This window comes from Poecilia reticulata, linkage group LG1 (assembly GCF_000633615.1).
Source record: "Poecilia reticulata strain Guanapo linkage group LG1, Guppy_female_1.0+MT, whole genome shotgun sequence".
NCBI classification, from domain to species: domain Eukaryota; kingdom Metazoa; phylum Chordata; class Actinopteri; order Cyprinodontiformes; family Poeciliidae; genus Poecilia; species Poecilia reticulata.
The window spans coordinates 19634839-19644490 of record NC_024331.1 but is presented as its reverse complement, the minus strand read 5'-3'; the positions used below and the strand labels follow the sequence as shown (position 1 = coordinate 19644490).

The following is a 9652-nucleotide window of genomic DNA, read 5'->3' as shown; positions in this document are numbered from 1 at the left end:
GACGGAAAGTAATCAAGAACCAAGTCACTAACACTCGAGACTATTTTTGGAGGGAAGGCAGGGGGACGGCTGGTGTAATGGAGACGTTCTGTACCAGGTCTCAAGTCAACACAGGGAAACCATTCGAAATGGCATTTAATTATAAAAATACGGGTCTTTTAAGTTGACGATTGGCAAAATTTGACTCCACAGAAAAAGAAATGCTTATTGCTTTTTTTTTTTTTATTGTGGGGGACTAAACTGTAAGGGGGAAATTTGATACTCCACCAAATTTTCAAGTTTTCTCCACTTACAAAGAATAGAGAGATTTGTAAATTTTATCGTGGTTGAATCTGAACAGTGAAAGAGAATATCTAAAAAAAAAAAAAAAAAAAAATCCACAAAATCACATTGTAGGATGTTTAAAAACTTAATTTAATGCATAAAATAATTGACGACCTACCAACTAGCAGGAATTGTTGGTTTCTCTTTAAGAAGCTCTCCTAGCCTCCACTCATTCATTGCCTGCATCAACTGCACTTGTTTGAGCTTATTGGCATGGGTATCTTTTCAAAAAATATCAATAGACTTTACCACCTTGAAATGGACAATAAAATGGTCTGGCCCATGGACTAAGAGGAGGTCAAGACTAAGGACGCCAGGGACCAAAGAGTGGACCTACACAGGGCTAGAATGGCCTACAGAACAACAGGGAAACAGCTTACAATGCTGCAATCATTAGAAACGGCCTGTACTAGTGTAGAGTTTCATCTAACAATACACTTTACACGAGATTCACATGCTAAATTGTAGCCAAAACTGCAATCTGGCAGCCTGACAGAATCATCTGTAATGTTAAAGATGAAAATAGTTTTCAATCATTTTATATTAATCTCAATATGTTTTGAATGCAAATCTATAATCTTGACAAGGATGTGTTCACTTTTTCAAATCCACTGCAAATAGACGAAAGCTTAAATTAGCTAGTAATAATTCATTCAGCTTAGTAAAAGTCGCATGTTTTTTCCCCCCACTTATTTCTCTGTTTTTCTAGTAAACTATGGACAGATGTGATCTATGGTGTTGATTCTAAAAATGGTGATACAATATTTCAAAAATATTCCACGTAAATCATAAAGTGTGTTAAGATGTGGTGTTTCCTATAGGATCCACCATGATTACCTCCAACAGTTTGATAAAGTTTTTCTGCGAACTGATAAAAACAGTGGCAAATATAGAAGAAAGAGGCACTTACAAAAACAAAATATGTTTATTCAGTTTTCATTAAGGAGTATCATACATTTTTGCATCGAAACAAACATGATATCGTGGGTCTCGTGCGCTGTCTTTACATTGGCTCTGGACTGAATATGTTAACCGCTTCCACACTTGATGAAACACTTGGTTAGGGAAAAAAAAATAAAACAAAAGCTCACTTGCCTGAAGTAACTCTGTGATGGGTCAAGAAAAACAGCTGCGTTAAAAAAAGGAAGACTGCCTTTAAAAAAAACTGATTATAGAAAGTTTTATCTGGCAGGCTTATGTTCTGAGAAGAGGTCAGGCATGTGTTGAGAAGCACTTTTTGGTTGAGCTTTGAGGCAATGTCTGAGATGGCCTTGCTGGTGATGAGCCCATAAATATGTCTGTTGGTGACTGTGTGAACTGCTGTGCTTTAAAGGTTTTGTCTGTTTGTGTGTGTGTGTGTTTGTTGTTATCAGTCTTTCTCTGTAAAAGAAGCAATGAACCTTGTATGAGATATTTTTGCAGCTTCTCTCTGTGTGTGTGTGTATTTATGTATTTGTGCTTAGAAGGAGAAGTATTTGGTGAACCACTCCTGCTTCAGCCCTTCTGTCCCCCTCTGCTCCAGGTAAGGGCCCCTAAAAACAAACACACACACGAGAAAAAAACACATATATTATCTTTTTAAGAAAAAACAAATGTACTTATGAAGTACCTTGCATAAGAAATCTTACCCTTTCAACATTTTCTACGCTACAACCACAAACCGCAATGTTTCAAAATTGATTTTATGTGATTATCCCACATAATATGCATAATTTTAAAGTAGAAGAAAAAGCATTGGTGGTTTTTAAAGTATTTCCTCATAAAATGGGAAAAGTTTGGTGCTCATCTGTTGAGAGCAGTGTTTACGCTTTTATTCCCAAATGATTCATTTCTTAAAGGAGTCATTGAATTAGTGAACAAAATCTGCCTGTATCAAACTTAATCCAACTGATCTGAGAAGACCACAAAGACTTAGACACGGCTAGTAAACAAACAGCTTCCTATAGGCTAAGAAAATGTTGAAAAAATCTTTGGATACTCCGGATGAGCCGCAGATGAAAAAATTTAAAAACTGAAAAAATCTTTTTAGCATCACTGCTTTTATGTATACTGATACAGTTTTACGTAGCTAATGTCAAAGTTACGCTACACTCTTTACTCTCACCTGACTGGTTGTGTGACATTAAGAGACTCAGTGAGAGGCTCTAGTTGCTGAGTGACAGAGCAGGTAGTTATGCTGCAACATATAGAAAACCTAAGCCTATTAATAGAAGAAGTATTTTTATTGATGCGTTTAGATGAATCGATTTCTATTGTTCACTTAGTGGTGCTGTCAATTTAACACAGCTCAGTCAGAAAGGAGACGTTTCTACATCTGAAACCCTGAGGTTAAGCGAGGAAACGGGAGCACCACCTCAGGGAACCAACCGGGATGAACAAGGACAGAACCTCTCAGAAGCTCTCTTCTTATCATCTCGTCCTACTGCGTTGATTAATACGGAGTTGAGAGGACAAATAGGGGGGAAACAAACCATATTTCTCAAAGGTGTCAAACAAAGTTTCAAATACGAAGTTCAGCAGCATATTCTCTGGCTTTTATTGCCCACTTTGAGTTCATGAGTACTGAGTACTGAGCTGAAGCGTCATGGAAAAGCTTCTGTGATCCTGTTTTTCAAATCTGACATTTCCCAAGAGTCTGATCTGCCAGTAAGATGGGAAATCACAAACGCCTGCAGCTCAGAGTGAAGACTGCAGCGGATGACGAACGCAGTCGCTTGAGGTGACTAAAAGGTAGTTAATCAGAATTCCAAAGAGTTCCTGTTTAGACATCTTTTTTTTTTTCTTTTTTTTTTTTGGGCTGTCTTTGATTACGGAGACACATTGAGGTTACGTTTCGTCTCAAAAGTGAAAGCTCAAATATCAGGAAAATTCATACCTGATTGACTGGGCCTGCATGTACGAGTGTGGCTCCTGGCAGGAGGGGGACACGTATCGGATGCCCGTCTGAGGTGAGGGGCAGACGGGCAGAGGAGCGGTTGGCGCCGGGGTGGGAGGGATGCAGGACGTCCGGGACCTGGGGGAGCGAGGGAGGGACGGGGAGGAATGTTGGCTCAGGGAGAGGGAGGTGTGCTTGTGTGGGAGAGAGGAGGTGGAGTAGTGGGGAGAGACGTGGGGATGGGAGCTGGACTGGTGTGGAAGCGTCGAGGAGTGTGGGTGCACGGAGGAGGAAGACGATGAAGAAGAATGGGAAAGGAAGACGCTCCTGTCGCAGGCAGCGGTGCTGGGGGTGCTGGTGACGCATGGAGGAGACTCCCCGTCCTTTCTCTGCCAGAGAAAGAAAATCACAATCAGATTTATTGCTTCCTGTTGTCGATTGTCAGAGCTTTGACTGGTTGGTGCCTAGAAAAACCACCAATGCCACGAAACAAAGAGCTGGCTTTGATCTGTGTCTTTCAGCATTTACTCACTTCATACTCTTTCAATTATTTGACATTTTGTCACATTCAACCACAGGTCTCAGTGCTCCTGGGAGGCTTTATGTGATACAGCCTCCCAACTTCAGCTGTGAAGTTGAAGGAAAATTGTAGACTTTTTTTTTTTTTTTTTGCAAAACAGTTCAAGTTCTGTCAGACTGTGAACACAGTGAGTGATTATCACTTTTAAAGTCTCAACTTGATTTAGATTTGGATTTTGACTAGGCCATTAGAAAGTACACTTTGAATGAACCCTTTCATGCATCAATTATGATCCTTTGTGTGAGGATTTTTTTTCCAATTTTTTTTTTAATTTTCTTAAGGCATAAAACATTTTAGGAAAAAAAAATGTTGCAGAAAATGGTTTATTTTATTTTTTTTAGTTGATCATGTTGGCATGCATTTTTGTCTGTCAGCCATATTGGATTTAACAAAAATAATTTCTTTCATTTGCAACTGATGGCCAGTAGTTGCTAGTGTAATTTATGATGCATTAGTGTCCACTTCAGTGGTTTGTGTGCATTTATAACAGAAAAATCCACAAGAAGTGCAAGAAAATGGCTTTTAGATAGCTGTCCACTCTAGTGACCACTATGCATGAAAGATTTTAAGGTTTAGGACTAGTTTTCTGCCACTCAGCATGTTGGCGAAAACGTTCAGTTTTGGTCTCATCTGACCAGAGCTGTGTCTCATACTCTGCTTAGACAAAATGCTAACAGATCTTTTTATAGATTCATTTCAACAGTGACTTTCTGTTTGCCATTCTTCCATAAATGTCAGATTTTTAAAGTCCACAACAGATAATTGTGCATGTCTACCTATCAAATTAGCCCTCTCCTCTCCCTGCCTTTCAGATTAGATCCCTGGCCATAGCTTGGTAGGTTTGCAGCCGAGCCACACTCTTTAAATTTTCAGCTGATGGGCTGAACAGAGCTCTGTGAGAAGATGTTTGAATCTTGGGATATTGATTTATAAGCTCACTCCGCTTTCAACTTCTGCACAACTTTCTCTCCGACCTGCCTGCTGTGTTCGTTGGTCTTCATGATGCCGTTTGTTCTCTAGAAAACCTATGTGGCCTTCACAGAACGGTTGGGTTTATACTGAGATTAAATTACACACAGCAACACTCTTTTTATTAATCAGGGGACTTCTGAAGACATCTTTTTTGTATTTCAGTTTATTTAGGAGTATCAGAGTGAATACAAATAAATGTCAAGCTTTTTTACACAAATAAAACATAAAATGTGGAAATTTCAAAATGATTACTTTATGTTGGCATATCACATAAATCCCACTGGAATACATTACGCTTTGTGGTTATATCAAAAACAACTCAAGCAGTCTCTACTTTTTCAAAGCTGTTTAGTATCTCTAAATAAGATTTCTCACTGACAAACAGCCACACACCATAGAGAAAAGCTCATGCATAACTCCAACTTTTTATTGTTTTTAAGCGATAAAAACAATAAAATGAGCCTAATGGAGTCCTCAGACTGCAGCACCAAGCCTGCGCGACAGAGAAGTGAGCTGTCAAGTCGACGATCTCCAGCATCAAAAACACAATCTGGCCTCAGCTCAGAAAACCCTTCAGTGTGGAGGGGAGGCTGTTTTTGATGACTTTGTGGACATGCGTCAAACTGCCAAACTCACCCTCATGGTTGGCGTGACGCTGCCGGGGCGGGACTTGCTGTCACGGAGCCTGAGGGGGCTGTTGTCCCCGGCGACGGGAGGGTGGAGCTGCAGCTGATGCCTCTCTTCCTGTGGGGAAGGAGGACGAGGAAGGACTTTGACTGGCCTGGTTGTTCTTGTACTCGGCTAATCTGCCTTATGCCGCACAGATGGCCCACACAGCACCGTGTCAGAGGACACTTTATTAAAACGCCGTCTCTTCCTTTACAAATGACCACACACACGATTAATGAGAATTACTCTGAGGAGGTTTTAAAGAGGGGGCATTTTTGTAAAATCGACTATGTTATTCCCTCATCAAAAACAATCATCCATGGCAACCATTCAGGTTGCCTAAATGCTTGGTCTCACAAAGCGCCGCTTATTTACCCAAAGCTGCTCCTTGGAGCTGGAGCTGATGGAGAAATCATCCAAACATCGGAAGTGATTATTCGTACAATACGTTTTTGTAAAAAATTCAACTCAAAACATTAAAAAAAAATTTTTCCATGGAATGTAACTCAATTATTCTGAGATAAAAATGACTATTTGCAGATTTTTTTTTTTCGTTGAGCTATTTGAAAGAAAATGCAGCTTGGAAAGATAAAACACATACAGTAGATGAAATAAATGCTACCTTACACGCTATTGGCTGGCGTTTCCAAAGCAGCTGATCCACCTCTGGCGATGTGGCAACCACAATTACCCGACAACTGTCTTTATTTAAAGAAAACTTTATTGCAATTGGCTTTGGGTTTAACTAAATCACAAAATGTAACAAAATGAAATAAAAACGGAAGGAACTGAACCAGATGGTCACTAGTGAGCGATTTAAGTGCAACCCAGTAATGTGTGCCATGCAATGCTGATAAAACGCATCGTGTTATTTTACTGCACATCATTGATTTTATTAGAAAGTTGGGATCTGCCATTCATAAACGACTCATCGGGCCATCTCTAATCCATTATGGTTTGTTTAACTTCAGGATAGGACATATTTAACAATCACAACAGTTCTCAGAAATAGACTACACAGTGAATCAGAGGTTTGTGGATATCATTTTTCAGGCTGGGTCAAACCAAACACTCCAAAAAGCAAGTGATGCTTGTCTACAGCTTTAAAGAACACCTGACCTAATTTAACAAATGAAAACAGGCTTGCAGTCTGCAGGACTCCATTCGTGGCTCATTTATAGCACCGTTCATAGTGTCAAGGTCACATTTCAAGCATGCAAGAAACTCATTAGATTATTGTTTTTTTCTTTTTTTTACTGTTATTGCTCCCGAAGTCAAGCTCATCCTCTTCCTTCCTGACACTCCATAAAGAGTCTGGTGTCTCATGTTCAGTGATTTCAATCTGTCATTGCCAACTTCAACAGATAATGTTACTTTTATTGTTTTTAGCATCTTGTCAGTTCTGTAAGTTTGGATAATAACTAGATTTTAGACTAAAACTCAGATCCATTTAATAATTTTCTACATCAAGATTTTGTTTTATTTGCTTGTTTTATGGAGTTTTATTGCATAAAAAAAATCTAGGTTAAACTATGACCTACCTTGTCTTGTAAGGGAGCAACGACGGTTGTGTTCATGTGTGTATTCTCACCACTAAGCGTTTAATGAGCTGATCTCTCTCCATGAGCCGCTCCTGGAGTCTCCCCAGAGACATGTCGTCATATCGAGGCTCCCTCCTCCTGCAGCGTTCCTCTCGCTCCCGCAGTCTGCAGGTAAATCAGACAAAACACACAACGTTTCTCGTGTTCCTAATCTGGAGCGTTCTCGTTTTAAAGCCTCCTCTTCTTCTCCACTCACTCGTTCTCCAAAGCCACAATGCGAGCTTGCAAGTGGTTCTGCGCGCTGCTGTACTCCGAAACCAAACTCTGCATCTCCCTCTTGTGCTCCCTTCTGATCTCCTCCACCTCCTCTTTCCTCTTCTCCTCCTCTCGCTCCTTCTTCTTCTCCTCGTCCACCTCCTCCTCTTTCAGGTCGTCCTCCTTCTTCTCCTCCCAGTGTTTCTGGGACTCCTCCAGTTTCTCCATTTCCACCCTCAGTTTCTCCACCTCCTCCTTCAGACGCTGCGCTTCCTCCTCCAGCTGAGCGTCTCTGTTCTTCCTCGTGTCTGCGCTCTCCTCCTCTTTCTCCTCAACCTCCAAAATCTTCTTCACGGACCTACGAAGAGGAGAAACGTCCAGAAGAATAAGCACTATGAGGATCTTGTCTTCAGCAGAAAACGCTTAAATGTGCACAACCAAATAGACAGACTTTGACAGATCAAAGAAAGTTGTCAAGTCAGTCTACATCTATATTCAGATCCTGGTTCAGCACAGGGAGAGTTTTCAATCTTCTGTTCATTTTCAATTCATATAGTAAATCCTTCTACAATTTTGTCATACACATCCACAAACTTCACTGAGTCTTACCAGGATTTTATGTGATAGAATCACATAAAATGTACTATTATTTACAAAGTAGTAGATGGCTGTCAAGTGGAGGAAAAAGAGAACAGTCTGGCATTTCTTGAACACATCATGGAGACCAAGGAACACAGCAGACAGATAAGAGAAAGTTGTGGATAATTTTGAAGCAGGTAACTCTGGAGAAGGTGCAAAGATCCAAAGCTCAGGTGGGAGATTCTGCTGACAGGAGCATTACTAGTGGTTCACTTTGAAAAGCTGACCTTTATGGAAGATTACCATAAAGGAAACATCTGTTGAAAGAAAGCATAGAAATTCAATTTCCAGTTTGCCATAATCCAGGTGCCTCATTTAAATGAGTAATGTTGTGGTTTCTGCAGACAGCAGGTAGGAGGTGCAGCAGAAACGGGGGGAAAAGGAGCTCAAGTCAGATAAGTCGACTTTTTATCTTGCATGCAAAATGCTACAAGAGGTGAAAAACTCACTGCGCGTTATCCCCAACACACCATCTCCACGTTGATGCATGGTGTTAAACAGTTTAGATCAAAGCATATTTATGTCTTAGATTTAGGAGGGCTGAACACAAATGCGTGAGCAACTTCTCATTTTCCAGATATTTAGTTGGAAATAAAAGTAAGACGTACAATTTTCCTTCCACTTTACAATTAAGCACTATTTTGTGTTGCTCTGTACCACTTAACCCCACCCCCTCTCCTTATAAGCCTCAAATTTTGTTGATTTAATGTGGCAAAATGAGAAGTAGTTTAAGGAGGGATTAACACCCTACGTAGCACTGTGACTGCAGAAGGTTGAAAGGTGGCTAATGGTGAAATAAATCTTTTTCTCTGTACCGTTCCTGCAGTTGCTTTTTCAGTGCCGTGTTTTCTCTCTGGAGCTCCACCATGGCGCAGCGGCTCTCGTCCAGCTGTCGCTCAAACACTTGGTACTGGTTCTGCTGCTTCAGGTCCTTCACCCGTACAAAAATGCACAACAGATAAAGAGCAGTTTAGAGGAAACTTCCAGAGCTCGCCTCTCCGTTCAGAGTCAGATTTCTGTTTTTCATGCAGTTAGTTCTGCTGCGTGGAGCGCCACGCTGCGCTGGCTCACTCCCCACAGCCCCGGAGGATTTTATTGATATCAAAGATAATGATATCAGGTGTGAGCTGCTGTGATTTGCTTCCGTTCGCACGCAGAGGGAGATTAAATCAGGCAGGGCGCCGGCCGCGAACTGCGAGCAAAGAGAGCGTGCGTGTCTGCGCACGCGGTGGGATTTGTCACCTGTTGCAGGGCCATCATCTGCGTGTGTGCTTGTAGTTGGGCCTGCAGGTCTTCTATCTGCTGCATGTGTCTCTGGGTCATCTGTCGGCTCCACTCGGTGTGCTGCTGGGTCAGCTCGGCACGCTGCTTGTCTGATTTCATGCGCGCACAAAAACAAACAGAAAGCTAAATCAGTTCGGCCCACTCCCACCCGCCTGCTGCTGCTCTGCTGAATTTATCATCTGGGTGTGTACACTGGACTGGCGTGCTTGTTTGTTCCTCTCCTTTGTGAATGTACTTGTGAGAATGTTTTTTTTTTCTTTTCTTGTTGTGGCACTTGTGTGTGTGTGTTTTTTTGTTGTTGTTGTTTTCATGTATTTCCTCTTTAAGAGGGAAAAAATAAATAAATTGCGCAAACGTTACCCAGCTCCAGGTGGTGCATTGTCTGAAGTCGGTTGATCTCAGACAGAAGATCTTCCTTGGCCTGCCTCTCCAAAGCCTGCAGCGCCATGGCGTGACTGTGTCTCTCCTCTGCCAAGGACTGACTCTGAGGCTCCTTTGACACAATGACACACA

General features: G+C 41.4%; 1 protein-coding gene across 2 annotated transcripts in view; it reads right to left on the bottom strand.

Moving 5' to 3' along the window:
• Positions 1 to 1230: 1230 nt before the first annotated feature.
• Positions 1231 to 9652, bottom strand: part of fam184b (family with sequence similarity 184 member B) — a 32150-nt gene continuing 23728 nt past the window's right edge. The window contains exons 11-18 of one of the 2 annotated variants that reach the window (XM_008413083.2): positions 9500 to 9632; positions 9098 to 9228; positions 8671 to 8786; positions 7218 to 7574; positions 7012 to 7126; positions 5388 to 5495; positions 3200 to 3588; positions 1231 to 1856 (exon numbers count right to left, since the gene is read on the bottom strand). In XM_008413083.2, the coding sequence (XP_008411305.2) occupies positions 1784 to 1856; positions 3200 to 3588; positions 5388 to 5495; positions 7012 to 7126; positions 7218 to 7574; positions 8671 to 8786; positions 9098 to 9228; positions 9500 to 9632 (1422 nt within the window). In that variant the 3' untranslated portion in view covers positions 1231 to 1783. The remainder of the gene's footprint in view (positions 1857 to 3199; positions 3589 to 5387; positions 5496 to 7011; positions 7127 to 7217; positions 7575 to 8670; positions 8787 to 9097; positions 9229 to 9499; positions 9633 to 9652) is intronic. The other variant, XM_017306089.1, reaches the window with a different exon arrangement.